The sequence below is a fragment of the Ambystoma mexicanum genome, chromosome 12, assembly GCF_040938575.1.
Source record: "Ambystoma mexicanum isolate Mex_15411 chromosome 12, UKY_AmexF1_1, whole genome shotgun sequence".
NCBI classification, from domain to species: domain Eukaryota; kingdom Metazoa; phylum Chordata; class Amphibia; order Caudata; family Ambystomatidae; genus Ambystoma; species Ambystoma mexicanum.
Window position 1 is genome coordinate 202366984 of NC_090936.1, and position 18609 is coordinate 202385592.

The 18609-nt window shown below is 45.8% G+C and overlaps 1 protein-coding gene across 2 annotated transcripts in view; it reads left to right on the forward strand.

The window, feature by feature from the left end:
• TIGAR (TP53 induced glycolysis regulatory phosphatase) overlaps positions 1–18609 on the forward strand; it is a 188759-nt gene that overhangs the window by 136851 nt on the left and 33299 nt on the right. For both annotated transcript variants that reach the window (XM_069628301.1, XM_069628300.1), the window contains exon 4: positions 17575–17652. In XM_069628301.1, coding sequence (XP_069484402.1) covers positions 17575–17652 — 78 coding nt within the window. The remainder of the gene's footprint in view (positions 1–17574; positions 17653–18609) is intronic.

Sequence of the window (18609 nt, forward strand, 5' to 3'; positions counted from 1 at the left end):
GAAGCGGCACGTTGCCCCGGCTCAAACTACGAAGTACTGCTGCATTGCCTTGCCCGAAACACCAGGTTCTTCATTGCTGCTCCTGTGAGTCGACCGACCCGACGCTGGTGTGCTGGTGTTCCCCGAGCTGTGACCTCTGAGCCTTGGCATGGTACCAGCCTGACTGCCGTCGATTATTATTATTTTTTTAAAACTTCTGAATGGGACCTGCTAACCACCCGATCCGCACTAGCTCGAGTAGATGCTTCAAGACTGCAGCTCCCCTTTTGTTCAACCCGCCTCAGTGCCAGCTTGCTGCTGTGCCATCGCAACTAAGCTGACGCTGTGATCGAAGGTGAGCAGCATGGTTCGACACTGTCAAACCCCCTAGACATTTTCGGAAGGTATTTGACTGATAATCTTCTCCCCCACCCCCCAAACGGGGTAAAGATATCTCTTGACTGTGCCTGTTTTACCTTTATGATTGTGTTTGGCTCTTGGTTTGTAGAAGTGTGAGGACTGAGTGGGCGTTTTAACCTTGTACTCCTGCAGGTCCAAAGTCGATTTGGCTCCCTTCCTACACTCTTTCACGCACGCACAGTACTCACTAACCAATGCCTCACCTGCTCCAAAAATGCCTCCACAATGTTCTCCTCTGTCATTCCTCCTGCTGGTCTTTTGGTCCTCCACCTCCTGTGGCCTCTCCTGTACAACCCAAACTTTATTTCCTTGGGGTTTCTCTCCCTGCTTATCCTCCAATGTGTGGTCTGCCACTATCCATCAGGCCCTGTATTCTCCGCCCGGGGGGTGTTTGAGACAAAGAGAGTTTATCCCTGCCATTTTCCTGTGTGCAGGCTGACCTTAAGGCTGTAATAGCATCCTGTCTTATACATTGCCCAAGTTCATTAATTGGGGTTTGAGGAGAATCCTGAGGGTCCCCCACTAAAAATCCCTGACTAGAGTCTCTTCCCAGGTGGCCAGGAGAGGGCAGATGCTTCCTGATCCCAATCCTGGGGGTGGTGTACTGCGGGAGGTGTACTGCGGGAGGATCGCCTGGTGGAGACGAGGCCCAGGGCCGTTGAGAGATTTCATAAGGTGAGACATAGTATTTTTCCTTGGATACTCTTAAGACCATTCCAAGAGGTTATAGCCTGTTGCCATTGTGATGGAGTTTAACCTATTGTTAAAACTAAGCTAATAAAACATAGGATTAAAACAACTAAATCTATCATATCCCCAGAATAATATTTTATCCCTAAATGTCCTCCTCAATATCAAAGGCACACTATAGAGAATAATGAAAGTGTTACACCTGCTATCTATACCCACAATCCCTCTCTTAACAACATCTGGGGACGTAAAATCACTGTTTAAAATAGTAAAGAATTGAGAATTGAATTTCTCTAAAATTGATTACAGGTCCCAGATTCCCTCCGGCACTGTGACGAAGAAAAGGGCGGAAGAGTCCTGTAGAGGTAATGGACAGACAGACGGCCTAACAGCCTTTGGCAGGGTCAGGCATTTAACACTAAGGGCTTGCTCCTGAAGCCGATTGCACCACCTGAAGCATAAAAGGCTGCAGCAGGAAGGAGCAGTACAAAGATGCTGGAGCAGGAGCTGAAAGGGCGGTGGTGGCAGCAGCAGCAGTAGAAGCGGAGAACAAAGCTGGCAGTTCACTAGGAAGTGTGACCACAGAAGACACGCCAGGACGAGAGAAGGGCCGATTTAACCTGCAGGTTCTGAGTGGATCCTGTGCTCACAAACCTTGTTTGGCTGTGGCTGCATTGGAAGAGACTGGGAGAAACTAGCAGTCGTTCCAGGTATGCCTAATTGCCGTGAATGTAGAGTTGAAGTAGTGCATGCATCCGAGACCCGTGTGCAGAAGCAAGCCGAGGGATGCTGTAGAAAAGAAGACTCACCATTGTCGAGGCTGGATCCGAGGCACCCGTGCTGCAGAGGGGTGTGTATCCCAAAAGTGCCTGTAGCAGTAGTAGCAGGAGAAAGAAAGTCAGGAAGTGAAAGCAGCCCGCAACCATTGTGACTTTGGTGCCAGTGAGTAAAGCTCCGCACTCCAAATCACAAACTCCTTGCCGGTAACTGTAATCAGCTGATTGAATACTTGTATATAATCACGTGTTCATTCAGCACCTTTCTTTTCCCATCGTTGCATTTAAACTATCAAGTGGTTGCATATCTCCTATTAAGAGGGAGAGTGTTGCCGGTATTCATTAAAGAAGACCCTCTGCATCACTCACAAGGCTTTCTGAGGCCTGGGACCAGCTACATCCAACTCTCTCTCTCTCCCTAAATACACCCTGCTAGAGCCCTTCGGTCTTCAAGCTCCAACTCTCTCTGGTGATCAGACTCTTTTCTAAGAAGAGAGTGGGGGGGCGTAGATCTCTCTCCTCTGCAGGAGCCTCCTTCTGGAATGGTCTCCCTTCCCCTCTCAGGCTTGAACTGTATATTCTTAAGTTCCGGAAGCTCCTCAAGACCCTCCCTTTCTCTTCTTCCCTCTCCTCCCTCCCCTGCTAACACCTCCGTCTGCTGCAGTGACTGGCTGCCTGGTTTCCTCTTGAGTTCTCCTGGTCTGAAGGCCCCCTATGCCCAGTCCACCCTCCTCGCACTTAGCATGTGGACCCCTGCACCCCATGCAATCCCAGGCACTTGCCCTCCTGATCTCCCCTGCCACTGGCCCTGCTCCTGTGACCCTCTTTCTCACCCCTCCTCTGTATCCCTTTTTCACTGGCACTCTATCCTCTTTACCCTGCACTTCCCACCCTAGCACTGTTTTTTTTTTTTGCACTGAACGGCACTGCCCCCCCCCACCATATCCCCCTTGTACTACTTGTCATTTCCCTTGCACGATCCGAATAAGGCATAGTAGGACCGTTCTTGTTATCCTTCTCTTGTCCGCCCCCCCACCCCCACACTTTTTGTCTTGTGGCGCCTTTTGTTGTAACAATTTGTTGGATATGTGCCTCACAAATATCTAACAAATAAGTAGCAACTGACTGTTACAAGACTATTTAACATCAAAGAAAGGTTGCGTGTAAGAAACTGTTTCCCGATCCACGTTAAAGCAGAACCCTGAACAAACAAAAGGGAATGCAAGACTTTGTGGAAGGTCCTCATCAAAAAGAGATTGTGTGTACCTAAATTGGTTTCTATGGTGAAACCTGACTCTTGTAACATTCAGAACAATTATTTAGTAGTTGTAGAAGCTGCTGAAGTCACGAGAATAATTAGCATTACCCAATCCAGTGGACAGATCCTTTCTAAGGTGAAACCAGCCCAATAAGATTTAAACACAAATGTTTTGAAGTTGTTGAAGCTGTTATAAACCCAGAGTTCTCTGATATAAGGGTGAATAGTGGCAATACAGCTTTGAGGTAACTACTGGAAACAAGGTGTGCATAAAGCTTGGTAAGGAAGCTGGGTGCTTGCTTGAAGAAGAGGGCCAATATCCAAGGCTGCACCTCTCGGGCCACTAACAACACGGTTGAACATTTGGAAATCTGCAAGGAACTCGACAACCCTACTGTAGTCTCCATTTCTTCTCTGCCTTCCCTGGCCCTCAGAACTGCATTGGCCACTCACTTCATCACTAAAACTCAGGACATCCTTTCCTCCCTCTCCTCTACCTCACTCCCTCATCTGCTCTCAGGCCTCCCTTGGCCCTCCTACTCTCCTCTTTCTCTCCGATACCACCTGATGAGGTTACTAGACAAGTCCACTCCATGAAAGTCTCATCCAAACGGGTGCTCCCCTGCTCCTCTAGAACTATCAAGGACAACATTGTCTCCCTTGCTCCATCCTTGGCTGATTCCTGCAATCACTCCTTTGCCACTGGATCCTTCCCCTCACTCCTCAAGTGTTCCCTTGTGCACCCTTTCCTGAAAACTGCACACCTGAACACCCGTGAAGACTTGCACTCTAATCTCGATTCAAACTCTCCTTCCGTTCTCATCCTCCTTGACCTTTCCTCTGCATTTGATATTGTCAATACTTTGCTCCTCTTCTCCTATCTCCTCCTCACCTGATTCTTCCCGTGTCTCCTCCAACTTTACTGCTGCCTTCTTCTTCTTTGTCCTTCTGCTTTCCACTGGCCTTTTCTCCTTTTTCTGACGTAAGTAAGAACATGCTCCCTCGGTGGCCACCTTGATCTGGATGTTTTACAGATCTTGGGGATACCCGAGGAGCACGCCCTTCGTGCTGGGAAAAAGCCCAAAGGCAAAAACCCCTGATAGATGTTTGCCGTCCGTCTTCAGATGTGGTGAATGCTTGATAGTATCTCCCAGTTGTCCTTGAGGTAGGATACCAGGAAAGTGTCCAAAGATTCTTACGATACTATACTGGAGGGCGGAGCTGTAGAAATCCAACTAGCTCCAGAAGTTCTAACAAAACGGCAAGGAACCGGAACACCGGTATAGGAAGAGGGAGGTAAGAATACGGACGGACAGAAAGGAGAAAGAAATAGAAAAAAGTAGAAAGTCTCACGATACTCATTAAGGCGGCAATGATATAGAGCAGGAGAGGCTGAGAGGGGTAGCCGAGATAGACACTTAAATGGAAATAGCGGCAGCCACAAAAGATGGTTAACGCTACGTGTATGAAAGAACAGCGAAACAGAACTAACCGTTACCTTACCTGTAAGCACCTACCGTGAGGAAATAAAGGAGAAATAAACACAGAAAGGTGGGAAGGAAAGGATAAGCAGAGGATATGCTCTGAACAGCGAGTCGCTCAGGGAAAGAGACTGGCAGCGAACGTAACAAAATTGGTACAATACGCCGAGCACCAGAATGCGTTGTAGATAAAAACTAGACCGTCAACCTGGAACTATCAGATCCATGTTAGTAGTATTTCCATCGGTGCAAGAACTTCCAGGGCTGGTGCATGACAGATATGGTGAATCATGCCAACCTTATAAATTGTCTCTGTGATACCCTGGAATCGTAGACCTGGCTCTGAACTGGTTGACCTCCTTCTTAGCTGACCACCTTCCCAGGTTAAACTGGGTCTTTTCCCTCCATCTCACTCTCCACCTGCAGTGTTCCTCTGGGGCTCTATCCTCTCGCCTTGGCTTTTCAGCATCTATTTTGCCCATTTGATCTCCACCTTCTCGCCTAACTTCCAATGTTATGCGAATGACCAAAAGCTCTCTGCCTCCTCCTCTTTCTCGCTTTCCTGACTGCCTCTCTGCTATTCGGGCATGGTGCACTGCTAACAATCTCTGCCTTAATGCCAGTAAGACAGAGATCCTTCTCATTGGGACCCCTCCTTGCCTACCTCCCACACTCTGCCACACTCCATGGGTCCCCTCCCCTCACCCTCTTGTGAGGCATAAAACATTGGTGTTGTCTTTGACTCCTCTCTTTCTCTCCTGACATTACAGACCTTGCCAAGAAAGCCCACGTTCAACTTCAAGAGCAGAAAGAAGCAGGAAAACTCTTTCCCCTGGACCAGAGTAGTATTGTACCACACAAGTCCGGAAAGAAAATGTCCAGAGAGCAAGACTAGGTTACTTACAAAAATGTATCAAATTTTGATTTAGTGTGATACAAAAAAATGTACAAAATAGTCTATTAATGACACAATACTTTAGAGAACATTATATTACATAACACGACAACATGTATAAACATAATACATGGCTAAAAATAGTCCATCTGCAAAACCAATCCTAGTGCAGCATTCAAACCATACATCATTCATAGTGACATTCATCCAAACAACAATAGCTAAAAATAACAGTTGTATAACAATCGGAAGTGAGGTATACAATCTGCACATCCCATCTGATTATTTTAATATTTAGAAATTGAATAACATACAATAGGAAAAATTAGAACTGTCTATCACAAGGTTGGATCTGAAAAGAAAGTTGTTGTGTAGATCACATCCCTGTAGGAAAAAACTCAACCAGTTTCGACGAAGAATATTCGTATATTGCACAATGTCTTCATCAGGAGATATGAGGCGAAAGACTGCAAGAGAAGAGCATTACTACATAAATATGCGGCAGTGCCCCATCTCATAGACAAAACCCAACGATTACAAATATATTGTATAACCACCATGTGCCGCCTATTACAGACCAGTGAAGTGAAACGATTTGGTGTTGGGGAAGTCGAGCAGAGTCAAGAAAATGTCCCCAGTAGCAGAGATATATTTAGAAACCGCAGACGCAGAGGAACCATCCCCATGGAGTGTGCAAAAGGGCAAAAGTCGGAGACACCATAAAAGAGCCAAAAAGAAGAGCCACAAGCGCCCAAAGAATTGAAGTGGCTAAAAATGCACTAAATAGGGTCCCAAAAGGAAAGCAAGCAAATTAATAATGAGCCAAACTGACCTTGTATGCTAAGCCAATCACATACACGATGGAAGAGAAGGGTCAATGAGCTGAAATGTGGCCCGACATGAGCCTGCAGGTATTGATGCGCTGAAAAAGAGTATAACCACATATGAGGTCAGAAGGAATACTGCATAGAACAAGAGAAGCCTACTGTAAAGGAACAGATTATCACCTGCAATTAGAGGAAAGCTGTTATCAGTAGCACCCTACAATGGTGTATATGATGAGGTTGCCTCCTGGATGGCGGATGCAGCCGAGGAAGTTGTGTCGGCAAAAAATGCTAGATGAGCTATTGAACAAATAGTAGTATTAACTCGAAACATATCCACAGAAGTGAGGCAGAAACCATTGTACTGTAGGCATGAGCACTAGAAGCATAAAAATTACAGGAGCACTCCTGCAGCAAAGGCAGGTGTCCACGTTGTGGTCTTACAAGCCAAGCAACCATGTATCTATGTACTGACTAAATGAAGCAGTATGTCACAAAGGTGCCAACCCCGCCGAACATGCCACAGAGACCGTAAGCCTCAGAACGGAGCTGCAGGAGGCATGTAAAATACTAGGGTACAATATCAGATCTAGCGGGCAATGGAAAAAGCCCTCAAAATGCTGGCGTGTTCAGCCTATGGGCTGCACATAGTGTGAACAGTAAAATAAAATAAAATGACCAGCGGCGGTCCCACGGCCCCCCGAACTTACTTGGTAGTTGGTCCATGAACGAAGAGGGCCGCTGTAATGAATATAAACAGCCCACTCGCGGAGCAAGGCACAGTCACCGCGTTACGTTGTAAACAAGAACGCTGATGCACTAAATAGGTTTCTACTCGTGACGGGAGTCACGTGAAGGAGACGCATTGCTTGGCCGTGCTAGACCACGTGAAGGTATGTGGTCTACACGTAGGGGGCTCAGGGCAGCCCAGCATGGAAGAAGAAAGGAGACTAGAATCGAGCTCCGACCACTCCGTGAGGAGCGGATACCACAACAGCCACGACTCGGTGCAAAATATGAGCAATTGACTGCAGATCTAAGGCAGCTGCCAAAATAGAAAAAACTAAATTGCAAATGCAAATGTTGCACAAGCCAGCCCCATCATATTTTAAATTGGGAATGAAGTTCCCCAATTAAATTGATGGCACCACAAAAGGAAAAAGATGCCAATGCGTGAATCCAAAAATCAGAAATCAAGTCAATCGGGCAGACATGATGCCTGATATCTGCCAAGAGTAAAAAAGGAAGGAAAGTAAACCGCCTAAATCGGTGTAAACTGATCATATAAGCCAGGTACATATAGATGGAAAATATTGCCCTGGGCCTACCAGCATACACCTAAAACTAGAAGTAACAGCTACACAAGTAAACATACAATCTAGTGTGTATCGGCAATAGAGACATCTAAAAGCCAACTGCACAATTGAAGGCTAGTGCTCGATGCACTCCTATGCCAAAAAAGCAGTTGACGAAAAAGAAAGAGAGAAGAGGACTGTCTAACTCCCTTTATGGAGAGTCCTTAGTTTGAAAATCCACATTTGTTCTTTGTATGCCAGTTTGTTGGTGGTTTGCACGTGACCACTTGCTGTAATTTTTTCAATGCAAAACCATCTTAATCAGTCTGCATCATGCCCCCTCTCTAAAAAATGGGCCACCAATGGGGCAGTAAGACAGCGCATCCTGATCTTAGAACGATGTTTGTTGTTGCGCAAATGTATCTCCCCGGAGGTCTTGCCTATATAAAACAAGTTACACGGGCACTGAATGGCATACACCACGTTCTTACTTTTGCAAGTGGTGAACGTGCGCAAGTCCCATCTTATGCCTTCACTAACAAAATGTATGGTCTTTTTAGAAAATCTGCAGCCCATACAGGTAGTGTAAGCATAATGCCCTACCACTGGTTGGAAGTTGACATCCCTAACCAAATTACGTTGTAATGGTGATCTATTGGCTCGGGTAAGCTTCTGTGCCAAACTCTTACCTTTTCTAAACGCAAAGAGAGGTTTTTTCAAGTGGATTTCAGCAGAATTCAAAATACTCCAATTCTTAAGGATATTCCCCTTAATAGACTCACTAAATTTGCAAAATGTAGAGCCACAATGGGTTCTCTTTCTGTGTTTTTAGGTTGTGCAATAAGAAGGGCATCCCAGTTGGTATATCGCACTCTTTTTCTAGAGTGTTTGATACGTATTTTGGTTATCCCCAAAGTAGCAATCTAGCTTGTAATATGTCTGCATGTTTATTGAAATGAGAAATATTGATGCAATTGCATCGTAGCCGTAGGAACATGCCATATGGCAAATTGCGCAGTAGACTCTTTGGGTGTTGGCTCTTAAATTGCAGTGTAGTGTTACGTTTTGTCGGTTTTCTATACAATTCTGTATGTAGGCATCCTTCATCAACAAAGATGGATAAGTCAAGAAAGGCAATCCTGGAGGTGGAAAACTCAAAAGTGAATTTTAGGTTGGGATCCACCTGATTGAGCCAAACCATAAATCTGTCCAAGGTGGCGGAGTCACCTTACCAAAGCATCAAAATGTCGTCTATGTAAAGACGGTACAATTTGATGTATTTGGCAAAGGGATTGGTGACATTAAGTACATGATTTTCCTCAAACAAAAACATGAAAATGATGGCCAGATTCAGGGCATAAGTACAGCCCATCGTTGTACCCTCGGTTTGCAAATAGTAAGTATCCTTGAACTTAAAGAAGCTGTTGGACAAAACCAGTTCAGCACAATTAGTAAGAAATTTGGTTGGGACAGTATGAGGGAGAGGCCGTTTATCTAACATAATGCGGAGACTAGAGACAGCTTTATCCTGAGGGATGTTGGTATAAAGCGCCTCGATGTCTAGAGAGACCAGAATTTGTGTGGAAGCATCAAAGGGACGTGCTTCAACCAGATTGATAACATCCCTGGTGTCCAGAAGGAACGTGGAGGTGGCCATAGCTAATGGTTTGATGAAAGTGTGTATATATTTAGACAAAGATTCTAAAATAGAACTGCACCCAGAAAGGATGGGCCGACCTGGAGGCCTCCAAAATATCCTTATGGACTTTCGGGATGATATAATAAGAGAGGAATCCTCTCTTCCGAAAAGTTAATGAAGTCATATTCCTTAGAGGACAAGAAGCCTTCACGAAGTCCACTTTCACTCAGTGCCATTATCTTCTTTTTTCTAGATGAGGAAGGGTCGCTAGCAATTTTTTTTATAGTGGCCTGGTATGTTAAGAAGTCTAAGGGCCTCTTTATCGTAAAGCTCTGCATCCCATACTACTATCCCCCTGCCTTTGTCGGCAGCTTTTATGACTATGGTGGGATCTTGAGCTAGGGAGTCAATTGCGTGAAATTCCGCAAGTTCTAAGTTGGGTCCAGTATTATTTCTAGAGTGTGCCAGACATTTATCTAACTCCTTCAACACAATAGTTTCAAAAGTTAAGACTTCGGGTGGAAGATCAGCTGAACTCGGTGTGAAGGCCGAGGGTTTGGATAGACCCAAGATGTTATGGTCTTCGCAGATGTTCTCTTTATCAGCAAAGAACACTTTCAATCTAATTTTTCTCAAAAATTGTTGAATCTCGCTGGTAAGGTGCATCACACTGGGCATTTGTGTGGGGACAAACGAAAGGCCTTGTTTTAGTATGGCTAATTCTGGTTCTGACAGGGCCCGGGATGATAGATTAAAGATCGGTAGCACCTCATTTACGACCTGTATGACCGGTTGCGGGAAAGTCCCGATGCCCTTGGCCCTGTGGAGGGGCATTCTGTATTTGCATGTCTGTAAGGGCCTCTGCTCTGCTGGACATTTCTGCGGCCACTGGGGCCGCCCCTTCCTCAACAAGGGCGAGTCCCTAAATTTGAATTGGTTGAATTTTCATTATCTGAACTGTTTGAAGAAGTATCAGAAAAGGTGACGCCCCGCCTCCTACCAGCTCCTCCAGGCTGGTTACCATATTGTTTCCAAAAAGCTTGAGGATTAAAATCTTCCGCCAGATATGGATATACAATCTCCTTTTTGAACATAGAAATATCCTTTTTAAGTTTACTTGTCTTTTTTTCTATGGTTAAATTTTTAAACTCCAAGAAAGATTTTTCAAGTTGTTCAAGTTTTTGTTTGGCTTCAATAAAAAGAGAATTAGCCAAGAATGCCTTTTCTTGTTGGAGTACAGTTTCCATAATTTTCTGACTCGCTCTGTGGGCAGTGGTAATGGTGGGAACTAATAAATCGAGGCTACACTTGGTAGCCACTTGGCTAAAGGCCACTTTATATTCCATATCATCCAAGAATAAGCAAGGGGTGATCTTAACCTGTAGTCCTTGCGGGATGATGCTAGACTTAAGCTATTCCTTCAACACATGACCATGCATTTCCGTACAAAATTGTTTCTTTTTAAGTCTAAGGACTGCATCACCCGAAGTATTATTATCCTGAGTCGGTAACTGGAGATTTTCAAAAAACGAAGGGCCCTCAATCAGTTCTGCTATTTGGGCTTCAGTGAACGAAATGGTGTCTGACTCTGTCATGGTGCACTCACTCCCAGAATGGCAAACCTGCGTCTGGCAAATCCCGCAAGCACCAAAAAGAAAGAAGAAAGTAGGTTCCCAAGGAAAGGGATATGATTAAATAACAAGCAGGACTAACCTGCATGTTATCTGCACCTCCTCAGAGGCATTATCCCTTTCCTCGCTTTCCCCCCCAGAACCTCAATGTCTCCAGAGCTCTGGTCCTATCCAGGCTGGACTACTGCAAAAGCCTCTTTCTCAATCTACCTAGCTTCTCCCATCGCCTCCTTCAACTAATACAGAATAGGACTGCAAGACTTATCCTTGGCCTCAAGCCCAAGGGCTGCATCTCTCACGCCCTAAAATCTCTCCACTGGCCCCTGGTTGCTGTTTATATCAAATTCAAGATCCTCTGCATCATCCACAAGGCTTTCTGGGCCATGGGACCCCAGTACTTTCAACTCTTTCCCTAAATACCTGCTTGCCCTTTGGTCTTCTAGCTTCAACTCTCTGCAGATCAGACATTTTTTCCAAGCGGAGAGTTGAGGGGACTGTCTACAACGATCTACAACTTGCTCTCACTAAATACTCTCCCTCCAGATCTTGACGCTCCTCCTGCATCAACTCTGTGTCAAGCGATTTGCTAAACAGAGAGCTGGTTGCCAATCTTTCCTCTGCAGGCTCCCTCCTATTGAACAGCCTCCCCTTCCTCTTTGTCTTGAGCTGGATCTCCTTAAATCCATAAGATCTTAGACTTTCCTTTTCATCTCTTCCTTCCCTTCCGCCCCCCTCTGCTAATCCCACAGTTGCTGCAATTGGTAACCAAGGCCTTTGTGTCCTTCTGGGCCCTGGCCTCCCACACTCTATCGCCTTCAGCCTCCGCCCTCTAAAAGCACTTGCCTTGGCAACCACTGGCCTGCACCAATTTATTGGCAGCTGACGACTCCCTAGCACTTCCTTCACCTTGCACTTTCAGCTGCTTGCTCCCTAGCACTTCCCTCCTGGCACACCTAGCACTTCACGCCACTCCCTCATCCCTTCCCTTCTCTCTGCACTTGCATGTCTGAATACTCACAAGGCCTAGTAGGTCCGCCCCTATCCTTCATTGTTTTAATCGTTTTCATTCCCATGTTCCCTCCCTGTTGTGGGTGCTTTGAAACAACATTTACTTGTTGTATAAGCGCATTACAAATGCACAATAAATACTAACAAATAAAGATGGTGCCTCCCTCTGAAATGGCCTCCCTGCCCCTCTTGGACTTGAGCCAAATCACCTTAAGTTCGGGAAGCTTCTCAAGACCTTACTTTTCTCATCCTCATTCCACCTGCTAATCTCCCCATATGCCCCTTGACTGGCTGCCTGGTACCTTCATATTCTTCAGGGCACCAGGCCTCCTTGTCCAGTCTCCCCTGACCCCCTCCCTCACAATCTGCACTTGCCCTTCCGGGCCCCCTTCCCTTGCTCTAGTTTGGCTGTGCCTGCACACCTTGAGCCCTTGAAGCGCCCTACCTCACACTTAGCTTGTGGACCTTCTCTCCCCTGTACTCTCTGCATTCCCCTGACTCGTCCCACTGGCATTCACTTCTTACGGGCCCTTCCGCCCTGACTGGCACTCTCCCCTGGCCAACCCCCACTCCCGCATCTCTCCCGCACTTCTTGTTTACTGCACAAATAGAATGTCACAAGGCCTAGTAATACCATTGTTGTCTTCCCGGACCACTGCTCTTTGTCTTGTAGCGCCGCTTGAAACACATTGTTATGCAGTATAATGCGCCTATACACAATCTGTGATGCTGAGACTGTTCTAACTGAGAGAGAGAAGCAGGCTAGAAGCCAAGACAGATTTTTCTGATAGCTGTAAGAAAGACCGAAGAGGCAAAAAGGCTGCCCTTTCTTATGGCCTAGGAAAGAAGGGTATCTGGCCTGCCTCTAGAGGTTGAAGAGTCTTGTATAAGTTGCCTAATAAAAGTATCAAGTTGTAGCAGAAGCAGTAGAACTGTGGTTGTCTATACTTCTATCAGAACACTTCTATTTGAATGTAGTTGAAGCAGTAGTAGACTGTCGGTAAGGAGTCTTCTTGCACAGTATAATTTTCAGAAGGGAGTTGCCAAGGGGGACGCAACCCCCTTAGAAGAAGTATCCTTCTAGTTCTATTAAAGGTGCTACAGAGGTTACAAAAGAATTGTTGTTCGAGCAGAAGTGGTACTTTTGTTTTGAACGTTATCCATTCTATCTTGGAAGGAGGTTTATCCAGGATTACCATTGGTGCTGTTTTCTTTGTGGAACTTGGAAAGGGAACTTTTCAACAAACTAAGAAGGAACAGTTACCAGTGGATTTTTGTTTGTGTGGTCTTTTGTTTGTTTAGAACTGATTTAAGATTTTATTTTTCTTTGGGAGAAATTGACTTTGGACATTCCTGGGGAATGAGACCTACCCAGGAAAGTAGAAGTCATCCAAGACACTGGTTATTTGGTAATTTTGCATGCGTTTTTTATGCTTTGTTTTGTTTAGTGTGAGGGCCAGTTTTGTGAATGCTAATAGATCCCTTCCCACTAGGTAGCGAATTCCATGGTAGAGTAGGCCTAGTTAGGTTTTCTTTGCATTTTCTGTTGGAAATAAAATGTCAAATACTGAACTACAAGCAGTTGTCTGCCTCGCATTACTGACCCTCACAGGATCCTGGATAAGTTCCCGCTGGTCTATGGGCCGACGTGCTGTGTATGGCTTAGGAAGCTGATGCATGGTATCTGCAGCTCCGGTCTCTGTTATCTTTTTCACGGCACTGCCAGCATAGCACTTGCATACATCTTTGTCTGTAGAAACCGGGTCTCTCTCCAGAGTTTCCACCAGAACATTTGCCAGTCTCCGTGCGGGGCACCAATGCTTCTCTTCCTCACTGGTGGTCCATTTCTTTCTCCATTCCGTTTTTGAAATTGGAGAAAACTCTGTCAGCATTTTGGGTCACAGGCATGGGATGATGCAATTCGGTCCTGCATAAAAACAGCCTGGTTCTTGTTGGGGAGGGGGAACAGGAATTGGTGCCCTCTCATCTGCCACTGTCCACCTCTGGAGTAGGGCTGGCTCTGGATTTTCTCCCTGGTAGGCCTCCCACCCCACGCTGAGCGTGGTTCCCATCCCCTGTTGATGATCCCAGGGCACTGGCCTTGTCACCCAATGTAAACGTTTACTGACCTGCTTTGATTTAATGCTTTGTATTATAGATGACCACATGTTATAAACTGGCAAAAGAGGCTTACTTAAATTGCACCTGAATATTTTATGTTTTAGAATGGTCATGTGGTAAGATTGGTGGAGAGTTAGATCTAATAATAGTTGGGCAACATTGGAGTGAAATACAACATGCTCACTGCTGCCAACAACTGATGACTCCCAAAGCTCCAACAGCCCATATCTGCCTTTACTGGGCAGAGCTGATACAACATTAAATCCTATAATTGTGTGCTCTTGGCAGATACTCTCTAAATATAAATCATATCTGGTTATCTCATTGTGTTCTCTGAAAATCCAATTATACTGGCCAAACAGTTGTCATTTTATTGTCAACTGGTTTCGAGTGACCTACCTTTCAAGCCCTTCATTATGCTGAACTGCGTTTCACCCTAAAACAGATGGGTTGGTCTCTGCCCCAGCAAAAGCCATGGTCTTTTCTGAGCAAGGGTTGTCGCCTCGCAGGAAGGCAGAAACTGCCCAGAGGGGATAGCGAGAGGTCCAGTGCTTCAAAGGACCAGCTCTGCCAGGTCAAAGGAAATCTTACCAAAGTGGTAATTAGCAGAGACTTTCATGTAGGCAGGAAGGAGGAGGGGTGGAGTAGCCAGGAGAAAATAATCTGCCCACAGAAGGGTCCCACCATCTTTGATTCTCCCAGGGCTCCCAGCGTTCCAGTATCACTCACACCCACCCCCCTGCTTCTTGGAGACAAAGCACTCTAGACATGACCTCACAGGCAGAAGATTCTGAAACAGTAGACCGGATTGGACCCCATCAGCAATCTTCTACAGCAGATTGATTCTCTTCTAGCCTTCTCTATTTAAAGGAGTGAGACCCCATCATTGGGTTCCATGTCAAAGTCAGTTAGAAATACAGTCTGTTCCAAAGCCATCTTCCATAGAGGTGAAGACTCCCAATACAAGTCCACATCCATTTGGCTAGCTAATGAACAGTATCCAGTGAATACGATTAAGCAAGGAGAGGTTCCAGAGGTCTGGCCCTGTGCCCTATACAAGCAGCCAACAGTGAAACGGTGCGTGGGTGTTTGGAGTGAGAGGAGCAGTACTGAGTGTTGTGGAGATGAGTGCAGGAGGACAGGCTTTTGGAGCTGCAGGCATGCTATAAGCCTGACTGGAGATTTAAAAAGGGCAGAGGCGCAAGCATTTGGCAGAGCATCAAGGAGGAGCATAAATGGTATTTAAGCCGCCATGCATGCACACCAAGAAGCTCACGTGGAGGGCAGGAGAAGCAATGCCTTCATGCAGAGAGCACACCATGGAAGGTGGTGCACACAGAAATGCAAGGAAGAGCACACTCATCTGCTAGTACACAGGGCACACCATAAACCGTGTTGGCCTCTTGCAAACCCCAGGACGTAATAAGAAAGCAAGCAGAAGTCCGACACTGCAACACGAGGACTGTGCATGAAAAAGCGGTCGGTAGAAGCGCACAAATCTCCATCTGGACAGGCCAGCACCAAAAGGTCAGTCCTTTTTCGCCATTGATAAAAGGAGGTTCTGCAGGCACAGATGATGCAGGACGAGGCAGGTAGAAAAGCACGAATTTGTATTCTGCATGTGCTACAGGTTCTAGTAGCACACCCAGCAACCATCTTTAGTCAAAAACAGCTTAGGCGCCAAGTGGCTTTCACTGAACATTCACGCATCATCAATCATCCAGGATTCTGCGAGCTGTCATTCTCACACACACAGCAACATTCTAATACCATGCATGGATGACCAGCAGGATTAATCTCGCAGGACTGCTTAACTATGCATATCATCCAATGCAAGCCACTGCATAGTATTACCAAATGCACGATTTCAGTACTACACTTTGCGTTTGTGTATCAAATTAACTTTTTGCTCCGAACGGGATGAAAGCGACTGAACAGCCATGCATCATGAAATGAACGCACAACTGAAAAAGAATGGGGAGTAGGACGGACCGGAGTTGAGGGCAGAGGAGAAGATGGGCGTCTGAATGGGAAGGGTGGTTTTGAGACCTGAAATGCACCCATCACGATGGAGGGTCAAGGTCGAGAGGAGGGAGAAGTGTCCGACTTAATCGAACCATCGAGGGTGTAGAACACGTCATGCATAAAGGAATAGGGCTAAATGCAGAATCCAGGCCGCCTACGGGTCAGAGGGCTCGCACTTCCCTTGGAGGAAATCGTGGGGGCGCTAATTGCTATACTCTAGAATGTTCCACAGAGAAAGGGATAGGAATCCCACTTAGAACAGCGGGGGTAGGAAATGTATTGCCACTAACATAACTGTACTAAAAATTCTGCCTTCTGAATACACCCCTCAAACTCTGCACTAAACACCACCTTACCTCTACAGCACCACAAACCGCACGTACTTAACAATGAAAAAAAACTCACATAATCTGGCCCAACACAACATGGCGCCCACCAACCAAAAATCACACTTGCCCTAAGTGAAGGGTGTATCCGAACTGAAGCTGCCAACAGCACGTCACAGCTCTCTAGCTCTTTTCCTGCTCAATCCTACTAATCCACCCCCACCCTCCTTGCATTACAGATCCGCAAGAGCGCCAAGCGACCACGCAGGTGGCAACAGTGTGCAGTATAAGAACCTTTAACATAACCTATGCCATACAGTTTTTCGTGCATGTTCACACGTTGTGCTTGTTGTTGTGCAGTTTTACCATATCCAGTGCAATGTGCAAATGCTAATATCACGTGTTTATTACAAGTGGCTTGTGTTGCTTGATTGTAATGAGGGCCAAAGTCTGGAATCGTGGAGAATAAATACCAGACTACTTTAAACCTAGGAATACATTGGAACACATTAAGAACTATTTAAAAACCGATGCGATTGCCCATATACAGAATATGGGAAGGATGCAAAGCATTTGCAGACATAGAAGTCTGGAAGAAGGTTTAAAAGGGGCAAGTGGAGGCTTCCAGCAACCCCTGCTCAAGTAGCTTTGAATGGGGTAAAACTGCCCACAGACATGGCGATTGTATTCGGGTCCCATCTGCTCATCAGTGGGCAGGGCTGGTTGGGAGCTGTGCTCCTCCTACTTTTTAAAAAGAATTGTTTCTTTTTTAGTGTAATGAAGTGTTTACTGTTCCTATACTTTTTATTTTTTTAAAGAAACCGTTCCGGAATGTTTTCGTTTTAAAATAAGTGTAGGAAGAAGTTGAAACGTGCACTTTCAGTGCCCTGCACCGACGTTCCCTTAAACAGCAGGCGCATGTGTCTGGGGGTTTCAATTGTGTGTGGGAGGGGGCGTGGTGATGGGGGTGTTTGTGGGGAACAGAGTTCCACTACTTCTTTCCGTACACTTCGACCAATGCTGCTGATCGAATGTCCTACAAAAGCCCCAAGCCCCTTGACATCGTTTATTTTTGTTCTTTTTTTTAATGAGATACCCAGCCCGACTATTCTTAGCATGTGACCCAACTGTGTTAAATATAACTGTACCTTACTGTGCTAAAATGGATGACTGCCATCATAACCAGTATGTTCTTGTCATTTTTAGACGGCAGCTACCATTGTAGGTGAAAACAGGCTGTGCAAGGACATCAAAATCCACTTTGACGCACGACTTCGAGAACGAGTGAGTAGTCTAACCATAGCATTTATGCAGAGACGATCGTAGTCCTTTGTCTCTTATCATTTCTGCGTATCTCTCAAATGGTTTCCTTCATTTATTTGCGTCCACTCAATCGCAAATGGGCTCGGTGCACTGCTTGTACGTTTGCAGCTATCCTCACATGCGGTAAGGTAATGTGTGCTGGCAACAAGGACTGAATTAGACGCCGACATGTATTTAGTCTGAGATGACATTTGAAAGCAAGTTTTTTTTTAAAAGTCTGGTTCTTTTTCCATAATATTGACCTTGAATAGAGTTTCTTCAGTGACTGCCTGGCAAGAGCCCTCTCTGCGTGTTTTCAGCCGTATTTCCAATCCAGAGAAAATCCTGCAAAAAATAACCTGCGAGGATGTCCTTCATATGCACTGTTTTGAGTCCCCTGCGACATGGGAGTGTCTCTCGCGAGCCTGAACAAATCCCTTCACTGTCTTAATCCGGTGGCAAAGATGGGATATGAGCCTAAACACTTTGCATCAACAATTACGAAATTGGTTGCCCAATAACTTCACTGATTTACGTTTTATGCTCTTCCTTGAGTTTTGGGTACCAATCTTGTTTGTAGGAACTGAGCTTTGCCTGAACCATACTGAAGCCATGTTAGTTTTGATCGCTGTCGCTCTATGGGGCAGGTCTTTTGTTTTGTAACACAGTAGATATTACTATCACCAAAGGATATTGGCACCCGCGGCGGGGGAGCCAAGCCTAGATCGTGGGCTGAATTCCACGGTATAAGCCTGCGTTCCAAGCAAACTGATCGCTGCTCCCCCGCCTTCCATCTTTCCTCATCTAGCTACTATTCCCTTCCCTCCCCACTGACTTTAGTCTTTTGGCGGCAGCATAACCGCAGCCGCTCCAGCCTCCCGTGTTGCCATAGCAATCGAAGAGGGGCTCTGAATGGAGCCCCTTGTTCCAGCTCCACAG